Source organism: Gadus macrocephalus, chromosome 11 (genome assembly GCF_031168955.1).
Source record: "Gadus macrocephalus chromosome 11, ASM3116895v1".
Classification (NCBI taxonomy): Eukaryota; Metazoa; Chordata; class Actinopteri; order Gadiformes; family Gadidae; genus Gadus; species Gadus macrocephalus.
The window spans coordinates 15,811,299-15,831,407 of record NC_082392.1 but is presented as its reverse complement, the minus strand read 5'-3'; the positions used below and the strand labels follow the sequence as shown (position 1 = coordinate 15,831,407).

Genomic DNA, 20,109 nt, shown 5'->3' with positions numbered 1-20,109 from the left:
ATTCTCTGGCCAGATCCTGCTAGGCGAAGAGACAATGTCTAGTTGTTGTTTTTTAACTTACAATACGTAAAGTGACGTTTGATTACAGTATTATGAATCTCTATGTCAACATTTTGGGCGTGTTGAGAAATAAATGAGTTTCTTCAGTCTGCAACATTGGTCTTGTGTATTGTTTGGTGAATTTACATTATATTTGTACTTTGTTGATAGTAGCCTACTCTAATCATAGGGAAGTAGAAGTGCTAAAAGTGTTTTAGGTTTATCACAGCAGAGTGTAACTCGTGCAAACAGAGTATAGTAATGTGAAACGTGTGTGTTTCATATAGTAACAAAGTGTGGTTTTTAAAAAGAAGTGTATAGTTTTTACAGGAGTGTTTAATTTTGCAAAGGATCTGTAGTGTTTTGCTAATTGGGTGTGTGGTTGTGCTAATTGTGTGTAGTGTTTTGAAAACACAGGCCCTGTTTTTGAAAATTGTGCTCAAGCAATCGAGAAAAACTAAACGGATCTGTGGATTGCTACACCAAGGTTGGGCGCCACCATTGTTTCAAAACCTTAGCTTTCTAAAGCCATTGTTGCAGATTGCTGTGCCAGTTCTTCTAACTGGAAGTCCCTGCCAGCATTGATTTGTTTCCTATATCATTTAGCATTTTTTTTTAAATTCTTACAACCGCGATCCAGACTAGAGTGATCTGCAGAGAGAAATAGAATGTGAACTTGTCAGATCAAGACGGTCTCACAAGGTTATCTATGGAGCGTCTTATCTGTGAAACAGGCTCCTACTGTGCGGAGAAGGGCTGGCGGATATCAGAGGATGGCTCCAAAACCGATCCTTCTTGTTTACACTTTTATTCGGTCAGCCCTCACTATCGTCTCCAGGGAGTGTGTCTCCGTGGCTCATCACAACATTAGATTAGCCTTTACAGGTGGCACTACATCAACCCTGTATCTGATTAAACCTACCCAACACCGATGCACTCGTGGTCGTTTCATCGCATCCCTGGTTGTGGCATGTGGTCCAGCTTGACACGCTGTGAAGCTCTGTTAAAGGTATTACTGACCCCCAGATTTGCAAGCTTCCAACAGATTTACCACCCCATACAGCCCAGACAGAGGTATGGTGGCTACTACTTCTATTTTTAAGCACTGAATTGCTCTCTATACTTGGACCTGCATTCGCTGTGGACCAGTAGCCATAGGGTATATACCGTACTTTCGTTTGCATTCAAATTTATGATTGCAGCCGCCCATTGGTCGACCCGAGTGTCCCGATCTGCCCACTCGAATCGTGTCAAGACCAATCTGCCCGAGAACAGCTTGTTGTCAGCCCGGAATTGTGATTGGCCTTCCCTTGACATCAGGATCTTACCCCATGCAGGCTCTCTGGTACAGCGAACAAAAGTGTCACAAGAAAGACTGGAAATTGGGGCCAGCACTCTTTTACTCAGCATTATCATTAGTTCTGAGCTACCATTTAGAACAGAGGTCTCCTGCTGCTTCCATCCTTGTTTCATACTGGCCTCTGTTTTGTGTTTTTAACAATCGTCATGCAACCAAGGCACCTGAAAGACTTACTTCTCAGCCTTCATGGTTTTGGCTGTCTAATGACTTTTATAAATGTAAGCCTATTTGAATTGTTAAAATGACATTATGTATGACCTGTGGCTTGCTTTCTATTGAACTCATGACATCCTCGACGACGATGCTATGCTTTTGTGTCTCTTTGTTATTTTTACCCCCCACAGTTTTTGCTCTTCCCTCATGAGGACTGAAGGGATATGGGGTTATGGCCCTGTCAGAATTCATTCTAACGTAGACCCCTGAAGCCCCTGAAGAGACCGTCATTGTGAAAATGGGATGAATAAATAAGCCTGCCTTTACTTTGACTGGAGAGTGAGAGACAGGATGTTAGAAGTGATGAGAGACGTACAGAGATCAACTTTATTACATGTAAAAATATATGGATTCACCATGTATCCACCACTACATTTGGGTTCACAGCATTAGGTCTCTACACATACGTCACATCTACACAAAATGTCATTCATTCCATGCTCGTGTACACTGTCAAGGCGGCCTACGAACGGTGCTACCACTAAATGCTGCAGCAGACCCTCTGAAGCCACATGGCCGAGTAGAATATTAATAAGGAGACGGCAGTGTACTCCAGCATTGTTTAGGAGGCTAAAACGCTACGGTTGCGTTTAAAAAGCCTTGCAGAGGGAGAAAGGGGAAGACGGCTGGTTGACATGGGGTTAGACAGCGAGACAGAGCGAGAGATAGAGTGAGAGAGAGAGACAGAGAGAGAGAGCGACAGAGAGAGAGAGAGAGGAGTGCAGGAGAAGGGGAAAGGAAGGCAGACTGGAAGGCTGAGAGGATGGGGGATTTCAGGGATGTTGGGAAGGAGTTAGAGAGCAGCAAACGGCTCCATGAAATATTAAGTGCCCACTACTGAGTGGTTTATTGACAATTGGCTGCCATAATTGTGTCAATAGGTCTGTGACTAAACGTACACTTCAGGGTGCTAATTGTGGCTTAGCTTGGGCGCCTGTCTATGTGTGCATGCGTCCATCTGTGTCTGTGGTCTGTGTGTGTGTGTGCCCATTTAGACAAAGAGTAATTTAAATGAAATGGTCTTCTGTTCAATGACTTGCATTTCAAAATGAATTGATTATCTACACTGAGATACTCTTACTCTTTTTGTCTTAATTTATTGATGAATGGCTTACTGGTCCTCTGGCTTCCGCCATACTACTACTTGCCTCGCATAGCCATTACTTTAATAGCTTTCACTGATATCATATAGCCTCAACCGCCCCCCCCCCCCCCCCCCCTCCTCCTCACCTAGCTAAAATGTCCACTTACAAAAAAGTCCTGGCCTCTGGATACCAAAATACATGTCTAAACGTTGTTTTGACTTTAAGAATTGTGTTGAAGTTCAATTCCAGTGCTGTTGCATGAACTGAATAGTGATTCAGGCCAGAGTAGTTTTGCCTTTGAAACAGGAAGGTGGGCATTTTGTTCATTAGGTAAATTAGAAGGTTGACTTGAGGCCAAATCTACCATTTATACTTAGAGGAAGCAAAACATGCCAAATACTAAGTGGGCTGCTGGCAATGGTAAGAAAAACATCAATTATTATCACAATTTTGGCATTGAAGTAAGAAATATACATGAGAGACAGTCCATATGTTTCACAAGTAAATAGTGAGATACATAACCAAACTCTATATATTATTACTTTATGTACACACACACACACACACACACACACACACACACACACACACACACACACACACACACACACACACACACACACACACACACACACACACACACACACACACACACACACACACACACACTCACACACGCACAACCACACTCACACCCCCCACAAACACACACTCACACACACACACACACGCAAACATAAATGCATGTATGTTGGTATGTATGCTTGTGTGTATGTGTATGTGTGTGTGTGTGGGGGGGGGGTGCGTGCGTCTGTCTGTCTGTCTGTCTGTCTGTCTGTCTGTCTGTCTGTCTGTCTGTCTGTCTGTCTGTCTGTCTGTCTGTCTGTCTGTCTGTCTGTCTGTCTGTCTGTCTGTCTGTCTGTCTGTCTGTCTGTCTGTCTGTCTGTCTGTCTGTCTGTCTGTCTGTCTGTCTGCGTGCGTGCGCCCATACGTGTGTATGCATGATTTAATGTTTGGTGTGAACTCCCTAAATAGACATTTCACTTCCTCACCACGAGGTGGCAGTGAAAGACCATTGCTGTACGAAGCATCCTCCTAGCAATAGGTGTTGAGTTGTAATAAGTTGTTGTTGATTCCCCATTAATTATATTAATTACGACGGTTGGTTTCGTTGGTACAGTTATAAATGAACTGAAATCTGATTACTAATTACTCAACATTAATTGTATCTTGAATTATAAATGAACAGGCATGTATAATAGACCCGCCAACATTTCAAAATGAGGGCTTCGATCTTTAAGGGGGGAATAATAGGCTATAACGAATTAAGCTATTAGGCCTAAATAATCCTATACACATCAACAATATCAATCAAAGCTTAGAAATAAAAGAAATAGCTGCTGACCGTTGTTACTTATCATCCAATGCTGCGCTCAATGCATCTCATGGCTGCAAAGATCCTTTGCTTCATCCGAATGCTTACCATGCGAAATCTGTTTAAATGGTTATTTAAAAATAAAGTATGCCCTATGCAAGAAATGACGAAGACATAGCTCAAAGATAGAAACATGTATCTGTTCGACAACCATTGTATTTTAAGGCCTTTTGCTGATGCATTTCCATTCAATGGATTGTGTTTAAATACACAAAAAGGATTTGTCTATTTCTCGCCCTCTCCTGGGAGGCAAGTGTCAACATCCGGAACTCGCAATTTGCAAACTTAAATTAGGGTTGTTCTGGAAAACTGTAACATCCATGCAAACAACACACACACACGCGTGCACACAAACACCACACACACCCACACACACACACACACACACACACACACACACACACACACACACACACACACACACACACACACACATACACATACAAACACACACACACACACACACACACACACACACACACACACACACACACACACACACACACACACACACACACACACACACACACACACACACACACACACACATACAAACGCAAGAAAACACAGCGCCGAAAATATCGCGCCTGGGTGCATTCCTTTGCGAGCTGTGTGGCATCCATGCACAGAAAGAAAGCTAATTACATTGAATTAATGAATCACGTGATCTAACAATTATGCCTCTTGAGTTCGAACCATTGTACAAACGTGCACACACACCACAGCCCACGTACCAAGTAGGCGGGCGTCAGAATAAGCTAAGGGTGTTAATGGATGCATGCAGGGGAAAATGGGAAATTGTCACCATTTTGGCTAGGCCTACTTTTATTTCATAGCTCAAATGATTGTCTCCGTGACCCGCTGTGAAAGCGATGTTCAAATAAGAGCACGCCGTCTAGTCTAATAAAGGACAGGTCTCTACCTCGAGTGCCCCTGGGGTATAAGTGAGGCACTCGGGGGCGCGGAGGGACTTCCGCCTGTCTAATATACAGGTGTGTGTACTTCTGGGACCCCGGGGGACAAGTGAACCACTAAAACATCCGCGGAGCCCTGTTGTTCCTCTTAAACGTCACAGAACATTGTGTGGTCCCAGGATCGTATGACGCACGGAAAAGTGGGATGTGTGTGTGTGTGTGTGTGTGTGTGTGTGTGTGTGTGTGTGTGTGTGTGTGTGTGTGTGTGTGTGTGTGTGTGTGTGTGTGTGTGTGTGTGTGTGTGTGCGCGCGCGTGTGCGTGCGCGTGTGCGTGTGCGCGCGCGCGTGTGTGTGTGTGTGTGTGTGTGCGCGTGTGCGTGCCTGTGCGTGTGTTTTGGTGCGGTGTGTGTATGTTAAACACCAGAAATAGCAGGTGCACATCTGCCTCACTTTTGGATGAATTGCTTAGATTAAACAGCAAAACGACCTCATGGGTCGATATGTGTGATGGAATTGCATTTGGAAGCTGTTGCATTTGGAAGGCTCGACGCCCATTTCAACAAATCGTATCTCTTCTTTATGGCCAATAGGCCGATGCAGATCTGCACACTCTCCATATGGACAGTAGGCCTATTTTGTATGGGACATGACTGGGACGTTTTCTCACAATATTCATTATAAACGGAAACAGCACTGTTGAGGTTTCATTGAAGATAATTATTCCCGGTTACTGTTTGAATAAAGTAAAACAGTTTGAAGGGTAATCTTTGGTTATTTTCATTTGAGCATTTTGCGCGTCATTGCTGTTCACAAGGGGAGTAGGCCTTATAGGATATCTATGTACTTAAAAAAAAAAAAAAAATGCACCATGCATTGTTAAATTATAAAATGACTATGAATTTCTCCACATAGGCCTGTTGCAATCATGCATCAAACCATAATACACCACACGTTAACTTAGTGCAAGGTGCCTATATTCACAGTCTGAGAGTCATTGAATACAACCAATGTATCTATAAAGAAACTATTGTGGGGGGCCCCCCTATCCACGAGTCTCGTGGGATGAAGTGTTGTCCCTCCGAGCCCAGATGTCGCTACAGGAAGCCTTTCCTCCAGGAGCGCTCACTCATGTCTAGACTGTGTGATCAGTCGGGCAGGAGCGGAGCTGGGAGGCGCAACACGCACCGAGAACTCTGAGTGCAAACTTCAAGAACAAGGCTCAACCTCGGAGAGCGTATTTTGACATGGGATATTGTTTCACACCCTCGTTCTGGATTATAGATTTCGAAGGATATAGGAAAACATATTGAGACTTTTTTATTGGTTGCAATAATGATCTTGGATTCCAAACCTCGTTCCTTCCGGACTTTATAGACCTAGGACTTCATCTGACGTTTTTTAAAGTGCACTCTTAAATGTCAGCCAAATCAGACACAGGCTTACTAACACTCCATCATGGATAACATAACTCTTGATAACATAGCTGCGGACAATGACACGCTGGTGCAGGACAACCAGACCCTTGGCATGTGGACCGATTACAGCATCGAATACAAAGTGGCCAGCATCTTCCTAGTGTCTCTGATCTGCGGGGTGGGCATCGTGGGGAACGTCATGGTGATCATGGTGGTGCTCACCACCAAACACATGCGGACCCCGACCAACTGTTACCTGGTGAGCCTGGCCGTGGCGGACCTCATGGTCCTGACCGCTGCGGGTCTGCCCAACATCTCAGAGGCCGTTTACGGAGAGTGGGTGTACGGCTACGTGGGGTGCCTGGGCATTACTTATTTCCAGTACCTGGGCATCAATGCGTCTTCGTGCTCCATCACGGCGTTCACCGTGGAGCGCTATATCGCAATTTGCCACCCCATAAAAGCGCAGTTCTTGTGCACTCTTTCCAGGGCGAAAAAGATCATCATAGTAGTGTGGGCTCTAACCTCGGTCTACTGTGTCATGTGGTTTTTCCTCTCAGACACTAAGGAATTAGTTTATGACAACGTCGTTCTCGTCACCTGCGCGTACAAAGTGTCCCGAAATTACTATCTGCCGATTTACTTCACGGACTTCGCGGTCTTTTACGTGCTGCCACTCATGTTGGCCACCATCCTGTACGGACTTATTGCAAAGATTCTCATCCTGAATCCGCTGCCTTCAGACCCCAAGGAAAAAACGAAGAAATGGAAGAAGGAGCTGCAGGGAGGGAGGATCATCACTAGTACAAATACTTCTAGCAGTACAACAGCTGCGTCCCGTAAACAGGTGGGCCCTTGTTTGTTAATTACCTTTGCTTTGTGTTGACCTTCTCTTGTATGTCGTTCACTACCTATTTCTCTCTATCTCTATCTCTGTCTCCGTCCTGTCTGTCTCTGTCTCTGTCTCTCTCTGTCTCTGTCTCTGTCTATCTCTCTCTCTCTCTCTCTCTCTCTCTCTCTCTCTCTCTCTCTCTCTCTCTCTCTCTCTCTCTCTCTCTCCACTCTTTCTCTTTCCCTTGATCTGTCTGTTTCTGTCTCTGTCTCTGTCTCTCTCCCTATGTCTGTGTCTGTGTCTCCCTCCCTATATCTGTGTGTGTGCAGTGTTGCGAAAAACAAACTGTTAAAAATGCATACAATGCATCAGTGTATCTACCAATCTGTCTCTAAGCCATGTTTATTCCTCTCCCATGTATTCATATTTTATATTGTTCAGTGTAAAGTTAAGACACAGTGAGGAAACAGTTGTAAAACCACAGCAACCATTTGTCAGGCCTGTGATTTATGTTGCAGATTGCTTATCAGATCAGCTTCTGGAATGACAGGGGTGGGGGTGTGGTTCCCTGAAGGGGCTCTATGCTGATGATCTGATTTGCCAGTGTGAGCAGCTAACCCACCTTCTCTGTAACCTCACTTTCTATATAAACAGTACACCTGAGGCTGTTTTTTTTTTTCCTTTGTAGAATTTTCCGGAATAATGGAAACGCAAACATGCATTGATATGTCTGGACACATTCCCCAACACATACACATGCACGCACATAGCGCGCATGCACAAACACACGCACACACACACACACACACACACACACATACACACACACACACACACACACACACACACACACACACACACACACACACACACACACACACACACACACACACACACACACACACACACACACACACACACACACACACACACACATACATACACATACAAACACACACACATGCAGATGTACATTAATCTATACTTGGAAAATAACAGATTTTGTTAACTAGTGTGCAGTTATTGGCTATTATGTGCAGGGGCAATCCGTTTGCCAGCCATTTATAGAATCAGCAAAAAGGTCAAAATTTGATATGGGTCCAAACCTAATACAATTAGATACAGATCAGTAGCGCAGCGACTCCGACCCCATATCAGTAGTTCTGCCTGGTTAATTATAGCACCTTCCTTCTTATGGAAAGAAATACAAATTTAATAAGCAATGAATAAATATTCAACGCATGAATCACTGTTTATATTTCTTATTTATTTGCACATCTTCCAAATGAAGACCTTAATAGAAGAGACAACACAACAGCTCTTGAAATAACCAGAGGGATAAGCTAGGATGTGGATACTTCCGTCAAGGATGGTTTGAGAAAACCTTTGACCTATTGCAGGAAATAAATTAAAGGTCAGATGTAAGAGCTCTGATGGAATGTGTTACAAAAGGCATAGTCATCAGTCAGCTGTTATCAGTGAAATGGGCTGTGAGAAGTTGACTGTGCCTTTAGGCTCATTTCTGACCAATCAGGGTATCCCCTGCCTGTCAATGACAGCTGTGTGAAATGCAGTTATCCCTAGCAGAGAAACATAGGGACGGACAGAGCAAAGAGGGGAGTGGCAAGGATTTTGGTTGTTTAGCTTCAAAACTCGTTTTGCTCTCTCTCTTTGCAAATATCAAAACATACCTGCAGCCCGTTTAAATTATTTGAACGATTGCCGAAAGTGCTTTCTTGTTCTAACAAATTGTCCAGAAAAAGTCTATTTTCCTTATTCTGCATACGTGCTGTTTAATTAAACGTTCACCAAGTGTTAAGTATCTTCATGTCCATGCGTTTCACCAGGTGACCAAGATGTTGGCTGTGGTCGTCGTCCTATTTGCGTTGCTATGGATGCCGTACCGGACCCTGGTGGTGGTGAACTCCTTCCTGCACACTGTGTACCAGGACACAAACTTCCTGCTCTTCTGCCGGCTGTGCATCTACCTGAACAGCGCCATCAACCCGGTCATTTACAACGCAATGTCGCAGAAGTTTAGAGCCGCGTTCAAGAAGCTGTGCCACTGCGGCGCCCGGCGGGCCCCGAAGCCGGCATCCTGTAGCGTACAGCTGACCTACAGCGTCATTAAGGAGACGTCCAATGGGGAGAGCCCTGACCACTTCACCACAGAGATGGATGAGCTGGCCAGGCCCACCGATCACTTCCTGCCCAGGAGCATATTGCCTGCCAATCACAAGATGTCTTATGAGGAGCCCCACCTGTCATCGAGTGTTGTAAAGGCCTGACTGAAGAAAATTATTAAAATAAATATTAATATATTTTAACCTGTAGATGACAGCTGCCATGTTCTCTTGAAGAAACATGACGTTTATGCCCACTTTTTACGCTACTTCGAGTTACAATTGATTTACTGTATAATAATATTGAAGAACTGCTTCCAGTGGCCTTCAGTTCCCAGAGCTTCTCATTGAAATAGAGAATGTTCTAAGCTAAAACCCTGGTACTTATGTTGATTAGCCATCACCAATTGGGATGTATACCAAAATGTATTTAATATTTTCTTCAATGATGCCAATTATTTTTAACCCTGCCATGGCCTCCTTACAGTAGTTATTATGAAAAAGCACACAGAAAGAACAAAGATTAAAGAAATGTTCCCGAACAAATCCTAGAGCAGGAGTCATACGAAGGTACACTCTTCTGAAATAACAAATTTGCTCAGTTTGCCTTTAGTTATATATTAATATTAATGATTAATGATAGTCATCTATATGAAGACATGTTAATTAATTAAGTCATGTTAATGATTTCTCACAATAATTATCAACAATGACTTAAAAAAGGTGGGAAAGAGTTGTTCAAGAATGAGTAGTGCTATTTTTAGAGCAGGCCTGCGGGCGCCTCATGTGGTCCTTGCGGGCGCCATGGTGCCCGCGGGCACTGTGTTGGTGACCACTGTCCTAGAGGTTACATTTTGGCCCCATCAGATCCCATTAGTGGGCACAGGAAGCAAAGTATGACCGCTAAATTGATGCCGTTCTTGTTGCTTTTCTGTCCTTTAGGCATACTGTTTCTTTATAAGATGTGATGGAAAACATAGAGACGTTGCCAAATCAATATGTAATTCTGAATGTTCTTGGTTGGTGCATGAAACAAAGATTTAGTTAACAACATTTAAAACAAAAAATGTACAATTACATTAAATGGAATGAGAGACTCACTCACATTCACTCGTCTCAAATATAATATATAATTTGTCTTCGGCACGCTCAAAGTAATATTTAGCAGAAACCAGAGCACAAACTTTCAGGCTGGTGAGGGAAAAGCCTTTTTAATAAAGCGGCTCTTACAATAGCTACCAAAGCGTTGGTTCAACGTTAGGTGTAATGAACATGTAAGGGTTAAGTGCAGAGAGTAAAACTTGAGTCTTTATCTCGAGAAAAGTGAGGTTGTCAAGTCACATGGATGGATTGTATATACTGTATACACTGACACTGTGCCATAACTGTGAAATGTTGTTGTACTTCAGTGTATCGACGTCATTACATTTATAACATTTAATATTTTTAAATGGGATTTATTTAACTGTAGGCTTATATATATGTATATATACATTAGGGCCCGACCGATTCATCGGCCTGCCGATTTAATCGGCCGATTATAGCCTTTTTGAAAATAATCGACATCTTCCAAAAAGACGCAGATTACAACCGATTTATTTTATTTATTTTTATTTTTATTTTTATTTTTTATAGAAATGTTATTGCGCTTAGTATCCTGCAGATTGCGCTCCAACTCGCCGAGCTAACTAACAACTTTAGCTGGAGTAAAAAAGAGGAGATTGAATTTTACCGTACAACATGAAAGCACGCTCGCTCAGGCAGCTGCGCGCTCACCTCACCAATGTACACAAGACGCGTTGTTTGAGCATGTTGTGCCTGTTTTTCTTTAGGTCCCAGGCCATGTTATACTGTAGACTCTAACGGTGATACCATACTGCTCAGCACACACGTGTTAGTCACTGCTCACGAGCGCAGCACATTGGGAGTTAGTTATTTATTTTACATTTTAAATTACGCTAATTTTTGACTGTAAATGTATTCTAAAACACTCAAAGGTTCTGCATTCAATTCACATATTCGTCAAAAGTGTTTAAGGTATCAAAAACTACATTTTATATGCTTTTTTTTTTTTTTTTTTTAATCGGCCGATTAAATCGTAATCGTAATTTTTCTCTGAAAATAATCGGCATCGGCACTCAAAAATCAATATCGGTCGGGACCTAATATACATATAGAGAGAAGGAGAGAGAGAGAACCTACAAGGTAGTGAATCCTTAATAGGCGTGATTGTTACTGAATGAAAATAATCAATCTGTTATGAACAGTGTTACTTTAGCCTTTTGTGTGTACTCGGAAATAGCTTGAATTGTATGCATGGAACTGTATGTGTGGAATACAGTTCTCCTCAACCCAGGAGACCCTGGAGACTTGTCAGTTATTTTTAAAACATTATCTTTGAAATGTTCTTCTGATCAATATGTTCATCCTCTGATTCCAAACAAATCATCCATGGTTATTAATCTCTAAGGAAAAAAAAAGGTTTTGGAAGTCTGTACCTTTGTAAAGTAGCCTATATACCTCTCAGTCGTGCACTTTCATTCACTCCTGTAGTCTAATCACTTGGATTTCCAACAGGAGACAAAAATGTGCAATTGCTTTTTATTTATGTGGGGAAAAAAACAAGGTTCTTATTTCAATCTTGTTCATTATGTTCCGCTCCGCTGTGTTGCCAGCATGACCTCAGAGCTTTGTGTGCTGTGATCACGTCAATGGCTCAACAATCTCACCGGCAGGTCTCTGAAGAGATTGCTTTTTTTGCGGTGTGACACAGTTCAGCTTTTGTTGTTCTGTTGTGTGTGAGCTTTATTTTGTATTCCGTATGGTAATTTGTCGATAATAAATTGAATACAGATGTTTGTGGTGCCGTGCCAATTAATTACACAACAGATTAACATTCTTGCACTGTTGGCTGGCTCCTCTTCCTCCTCTTCCTCGTCCTCCGTCTACCCCACAATCATCTATCAAGCAGAGGGGTGATGAAGCGATGGGGTCCCTGTCGCCACCATGAATCAGACAAAGACGGCTCTGTGTGACACATGGAGTGTTTGGGGCCATTAATAATCAAAGACACGTCTCCTGGTTATCAATTCACTCAACATTGTAATATCCCGGGGATAAATGTATTTATATTGCTAGATAATACCTGATGCCAAAACAAACACACACACACACACTCAGGCACATACACACACAAAGGCACAAAAAGCCCACACACATGGACACACATGCACAAACACGCACACTAGATGATTCGCCGATTAGACCGTAATTACCTGATCCGTCTTAGCTGGGGGTTCTCCGACTCCGTCTGATTAATATTTTTTAGACGTTTTCCTGGCACCTGCTAATCTGCAGGGGGATTTGCAGGTATCCGTTGTGGTTGGAGGAGTTATTCTTCAATAATTTGAAGGATTAACTGCCCTCCAACAACATATCCTCTTTCCAATCCTACAGAGTGTGACTAAACACAAACGTCAGCGATCCATCCGATACGGCCATGCACTATGACCATTGACAGGATATAGTACTTGAAGGGGTCCTACATGTTTGATTGAGGGTGGTTTTCAAAGTCCACCCTCCACGGAAGCTTATCAGTGTGAAGAGGTCACTGTCACAGTCCTGAAAGTAGCCCTTATTAAACATCGATTCTTTGTTCTTGCTTCAGCGGATTCTGTGAGCCACAGCCGCCAGGCCCATCTGGTGGTGGAGATGCAGGTATACTTGTTGTAAATCAAATGCCCCGGTAGCATGACATGAAGTTGACCTGCGTGAACAGGTGGCGCTTGGGGGTAGCATGAGATCAGGTCGCATCTGAGTCCTTGATCAACACCTGGCTGTTCTCCCGAAGTGATAGAAAGACCATGTACAGCATTCAGTAGAGTATAAAGAAGAGCATATAGTAAAGCATTCCCGCATAGAGCATTCAGTACAGCATTCAGCAGAGCATCAGTACAGCATTCAGTACAGCATTCAGTAGATCATTCAGTACAGCATTCAGTAGAGTATAAAGTAGTAGAGCATATAGTAAAGGCAGTGGATTTTGAGTTTGGGGCAGTGGATTCTTTTTTCTATGGTTTAGAGATCCTCAAATGGTGAAACCGAGTTGTCGGCCAGTTCAAAATCATCAAGAAAGCCAAAGAACCAGAGTCGGTAATGGACAAACAGCTGTGTCAATAAAACAATGGCAATGGGCTCATTTAGCAGGCATCCACCTTCCACTTGTATAGAAGCTAAATGGCTGACCGTTCATCTTTCTGACAAAGAGGGTAAACAACACCTATCCCTCAACACGGTGCAGTCAGCAGATTGCACATTAATTATAAAAGCACAGATAGGCTATGTTCCTAATGGATTTTTTCCTGAATCAGTTGACGACCTTGGGCAGTAATATATAATAGACTGTTTAGCTTGTATTACTGCAAATTATGCTGAGTATAATGACATCAAGGGATGCATGACTTGTATACCGGTATTAGAAATGGGTTGGTGTGTGTGGTTTTGCATTGCAACTTTAAACTACCAACCTTGTATAAAAATCTAAAGAAGGTTAAAATCAATGTTGCATTGCATTGTCAATTGCATTTTCATAACAGCCAAATGGTGCTCCAATACTGAGCGAATCATTGTAGAGAAATAATAATGTTGTCTTTTGTAAGCCAGTAAAACTGTCCAGGGCCTATCTGTGGGCTCCAGGCATTTTGGCGATGGTCTTTCTTGACCTGGTCAGACAGTACACTGAGACACTTGATGGTTATCACAGCATCCGCTATCGAGCAGAAAAAAACGACACAACCGTATCAAACCTAAGGAGAAACATCAATCCACCGTGGAGGGCTGGGTTCATCTGAACTGTCCGTGATGTGCATCTCCTCCCACCTCACTCACACACACACAAATACGCACAAACACACACACACACACACACACACACACACACACACACACACACACACACACACACACACACACACACACGCACACACACATGCATATACAAATACACATGCACAAACACATACACGCAGCCATATGGCTACACACACATGCACACAATCGCACTCACAGAAACACACACACACACACACACAAACACATACTCACACACAAACGCACGCATGTGCATACACTCATGCAAACAAACGTAGCACCACAAACGTCCCGCCCGACCATCATACACACTTCAATGGCATCAATGACATTCGAGACATGGAGTGGCTTAGCTTCCCCAATATTGACTCTAGGGGGTGGAATGTATCAGTCAACCTAAAAAGCTCATCCTGTTTACGATATACAACCAAGTCACCAAAGTTGGCACGCAAAACCTAAGGCTTAAGTCTTAATCAGGACTCATTTGTTCATGTTAATTTCAACTATACCAGATTAAGATCTTGGAATGGCTAACTAAGATGTTGTGTAGGGGTTTGTGTGTTTGTGTTTTTCTTTGTTTGTGTGTTTGTGTGTGTGCATGAGCGTGTATGCATGAGCCGGTGTGTGCGTGTGTGTGCTAGGAAGGTCCCTATGTGATTCCACCCAAATGGTTATGAGTGGAATCGAATTGTAGAGCTTGAGGACTCTGTTCAACATGCCAGTTGTGCTAACAAGGACTCCCGAGTGCCTTATATCCACTCCTAAATGTATGGCCGGAAATCCTGGATCCGTCCAATTACAGCCATATATGAGTCAACTACATCCATGCTGTTAAAAATAGGACAATGGCGTTATAAGGGGGATGGTCTGACTTCCAGTAATTAACTGGACTCACTACGATTGGTGTAACTTGTTGAAGATATTTTGCGCAGGGAACTTTGAGAATTTGTTTGAGCAATCCATCTCTCCCTCTCTCTCTCTTTTTCGGTGTAATTCTGGACAAGCACGGATTGTGTGTTTTCCCAGGTGGGACTCCAGATTCTGTTTTCTATGTGTGAAAAATATCATATGGATGCGTATTGAGCCCCAGGGTTATCTAGCCCCTATTTGCAAGAATTCTTTAGGGTCAAACTGGTCGAGGCAGCAGTTATCTGGTGCGTCGCCACGTGCCCTCACCGTTATTAATACTATCATTGGTCCATGATTGTTGTGGTGTCGGGGTGACAAGGTTCCCTGGAACGTGGTGCAGCGGTCTGTTCCGGAGATAAGGGTCAGGATAGACTTGTGGTGGACTCCCAGGGGAAATGTCCTGGGTTTGATCCAAATTTCTACCTGCAGCTACAATGCATCCTTGAGCAAGATAAACCCTGTCCTGCTCATTCACTGACAACAAATCGCTTTGCTTTGGATACAAAATGACCAAATATAAAAAAAACATAAGGGCCTATTTTATTGTTGACAAACACCGTCTGTAGGATTGTGTGACTGTTGTGATGACAGGATAGGAAAGTGTGGATGTGTAGCCCTTTGGTCTGTTGAACCAGCTTAATAATCCAAGCACGAGAGCTTGGATGCATCATTATGACCTGATTCTCATACTAACCCAATATTTACAGAGGTAGATTATGGAGCATTCTGGGCCCAGTATAGTTGAACAAGACATACAAACCAGCTCCTACCATGAATGACTGTGTGTCAATATAATACCTCTGTAAAGAACATGCTGGGAGTGATGACAGGTGTATTGACCATACAACGCACATCATGGTTAATTTTCAACAGCTCAAATTCCCCACGCGTGGCTGCATGGCAACCTGTGCTTAATAGCTATATTCTAACCCTCTCCCCAAATACATTTAAACCACATAATGTTTTATAGTGCACTGAGTCAATAAATATATATATATATTTGAGTAGGTATCACTTGTTTCACCCAAACTTTAATTTCCGGTTCCGTGGCATGTTATGGACGATGGATAAGAATAAACCCATAGAGAATCCTCTTAAGAGCCCCTGGTTCTCTTATTGATACACCGTCTTTTCAGCAGCCCATTGAACCACTCTCCATCTCTCTCTTCATCTCTAATGCAACTGCGATGCCAACCTACAACAGACACACGACAGCTGTTATGGATTGAGATCACAAAAGCCAGAGTCGCAGTGCTTCTCATGTACGCTTGTCTGAAAGAGCTCAGGTTTTACACATTAGCGCGGCGGAGCACAATATGGCGACAGAACGATGAAGGGATATTCTTGGTACAAAAATTAAATAAACGCTGAAATGGACAGTATTTGGGCCTCAGAGTAGCGGAGACCCCTTTTAGAAACAACTTGCATGTGTGCATGAAAAGAACATAATACCGTCTAAAGGAAAGGGGAAGGCAGGGGTCAGTGGATGGAGCTCCATGTTACGTGTTCTAGGCTGCTTCACCTGGCTCCCGGTGCTGCAGGCATTACTGAGTAGACCGCCGCTGACGGTAACCTCAAGTGACAGGTGTCGGCAGTGGAAATCCCAGGAACAAAAAAATACATACAAGCAAGCCTATCCTATTTTTATTTGTATTTGTCAATGTGAAATAGAAATGTGTTTGATTTCCTCTCCTGCCTGTGGCAAGAAATTGCTTTTCGTTGCAGTCTTGGGAAATTGTATTTTATAAAAGAAAACGTCAAATTTTCACATATCGCCTTTTACACAGAATATCATAATATCATCTGGGTGAGACAGTTTTCAAGCAAATACATGTCTGTTTTTCTAACCTAAATGCTTTATTTGGTAGCATTATATTTTTGAAATTGAACCCGCCTATGGACATTGTTTTGTATGATCCTCATCCGAGTCTTAATTAATAAAACAAAAGAGGAAAAGCAATTGAACGATGGCTCTCATATCAGCAGAATTAGGGTGATGGGCGAACCACGAACCAATCAATGTGTCAGCACTGAGGGGCAGAGGTGTTACTAAGAATTTTTTATCATTTCACTTTGACCATTAAAACCCATGATGCTGAAGAGAAGGCTGGATATGAATGTCATCAAAGAAATCTCCCTTGTTCCGTGCACTAGCACTGTAGGTGTCATTTCTTTTGAACACTTATCAAACGACAAATCAAAGAGGCGAGTCAGTGTGTGTGTGTGTGTGTGTGTGTGTGTGTGTGTGTGTGTGTGTGTGTGTGTGTGTGTGTGTGTGTGTGTGTGTGTGTGTGTGTGTGTGTGTGTGTGTGTGTGTGTGTGTGTGTGTGTGTGTGTGTGTGTGTGTGTGTGTGTGTGTATGTGTGTGTGTGTGTGTGTGTGTTACGGTTATCCCGGATTATTATCCATCCACTGCTAAATTCACTTTTGAAGAAGTAGATAAAGTTATTTCCCACCTGCCCAATAACAGTGCCAGTGGATACGATGGGGTGACATATGAGACCATCAAAGCCAGAAAACCCCAGTCCACCCAAATACTAACATATTTATTTAACACCTGTTTGATTAATGGAAAGGTGCCAGGATCATGGAAGGGGGCCCTCATCCATAGAATACCTAAGAAAGACAATATTCCAAGCGACCCATCCACATGGAGAGACATCTCTCTCCTTCCCACTGTCTACAAAATCTTTATGAAATGTCTGCTTGGCCGCATCCTCCCATGGCTTGTGGACACAGGCATCCTCTCACCCAAACAAAAAGCTTACATAGCCAGACAGGGTATGAACGAGCATGTGTTCTGCCTTAAAACTGGAGTCGATGATTTTAAACATGAATCATCTAAACTTTTTACTGTATTCCTAGATTTTAGAGATGCCTTTGGAACACTATCCCACAAAATTATGCTGAATGCACTGAAGGAGATCCATCTACCTCAGCCCTTTGCAGACCTCATAACGGATGTATATAAGGGATCTTTTCTGCAGGTAATCTGTGGACACCAACTCACAGAGCCCATTCCGCTCCAGGTTGGAATTAAAACAGGCTGCCCTTGGAGTGCGGTGAACTTTATCCTTGCCATTAACCAGTGGCTCAAGTGGCTCGTTCAGTGTGCACCACCTGATATCAGATCCCCAAACCCTGTTCAGGGTTACGCTGATGATGTCGAGGTGTCCTCCAGAGACGAGAGTGTCATGCATAACATGCTGGCCAGAACAGATGAATTTCTTCACTGGTCAAAGCTGGAGGTGAAGCACACCAAGTGTGCAGCTCTTTATGAGCGACGCAGTGGTGGCAACCGCTGGTATAAAGCCAAATCTGACAAACCGCCCTCCTTCACAATAATGGGGCAGCCTATCAGGGTCTACTCACGCCAAGAGTCATACACCTATCTTGGCCATAACATCAACATTGCGGGTGAGTGGGGGGAGCAGGCACAGGAGCTATGTAGTGCCTATAAGAACAGAATCGATCTAATTGATTCCTCCCCACTCCCTGTAGTCATGAAACTGGACGCTATCAGAGAGGTGGCCCTTGCAAAGGTTCAACACCTCTTTGCAAACGTTCACATCCTGCAAAATGTCTTACAAGACATGAACAATAAAACAGTCCAGGCTGTCCGAAAATGGCTAGGGCTGAACTCACACTCTACCCGGGACCTCATCTTCCTCTCACGTAAAGAGGGGGGGCTGGGTGTCCCAAACGTGGAATGGGTATACACTGCTACCAGGCTGACACACCTCCTCAGCATGGTCAACAATGATGACGCTACTGTCAGAGAGCTTGCCAGAGCTTCCCTCATGCTGGACCTCAGGAAGAGGAAGGTCCCTCTGGCCAAAGCAGGCCAGGACAGCTTCTTAGGCTTTGGGAGGAAAAGCAGCGGGAAACTGGACACACAAGCTGCAGGCTTTGGAGTTCGGTCGGACTGGCCGGACCTAAATGATCTGTGCAACAGAATGTCAGTCAAACTGGAATGGACACAACACAACTCACACACAGCACCACAGGCATCTGATGCAGTTGTCACCGACCCTTCTGTAACCGCAGAGGCAACTGTATATCACAACGAGGCACAACACATACTACAGAACACAACAGCAAGGAGATTCCTTCTCAACATAAAACAAACAGAGACCAAACAACACTGGACTGGACTTAGAATGCAGGGAAAGCTAGCATGCCTAGACTTTGCCGACCACTCTGCTTCCCACTCCATGTACAAAAATGCTGCTGTTGGGGAGGACATCCTCTGTTTCACTGCCAAAGCTAGGCTGCAGGTGCTACCTACCAAATACAATCTGGCATTATGGTATCCTGCACACCACCATCCACACTGTATAATGCACTCTGGCCATCAACTTGAATCAGTTGCCCATGTTGTGAATGGCTGTACTATGTACAAAGGACTGTATATTGCACGCCATGACCGACTTGTCGATCTAATTTCCAGTAATGTTAAGGAAGTATCTCTAGAAAATGTGACCATGTACAAACATTCACGCATCATGCCGGAATGGTTTAACAGCTCTATTGATTTGTTTTGTAACATCCCAAATACCCCTGATGTTGTGTTTTTAAACAGAGACAGAAGGGAAGTGCTCTTACTTGAGATAGGCTGTGTATTTGATTTGTACATGGAAATGGCTTTCAACGATAAAATCCTTAAATACCAGCCCATTCTGGAAATTCTAAGGGACCTAGGCTACCAATGCAAGCTAATAGTGTTTATTTTTGGAAGCTTGGGGCATGTCCACAACCGTGTTTTCAGTGGGTTAAGGCTGGCTGGGCTCTCCAGCAGAAAATCTAAACAATTAGCAAAGTTCTGCTCCATATCAGCAGTGATAGGCAGCCTGGCAGTGTGGCGCAGGAGATGTTTTTTGTACCCTTGAACAATGACTTATCTTATCTCTGAAAT

The 20,109-nt window shown here is 43.4% G+C and overlaps 1 protein-coding gene across 1 annotated transcript; it reads left to right on the top strand.

Moving 5' to 3' along the window:
* Positions 1 to 6,163: 6,163 nt before the first annotated feature.
* trhra (thyrotropin-releasing hormone receptor a) lies at positions 6,164 to 10,906 on the top strand. The gene is made up of 2 exons (XM_060065375.1): positions 6,164 to 7,308; positions 9,141 to 10,906. The coding sequence occupies exons 1-2, from the start codon at positions 6,502 to 6,504 to the stop codon at positions 9,579 to 9,581; spliced, it is 1,248 nt and encodes a 415-aa protein (XP_059921358.1). The 5' UTR covers positions 6,164 to 6,501; the 3' UTR covers positions 9,582 to 10,906.
* Positions 10,907 to 20,109: the final 9,203 nt, after the last annotated feature.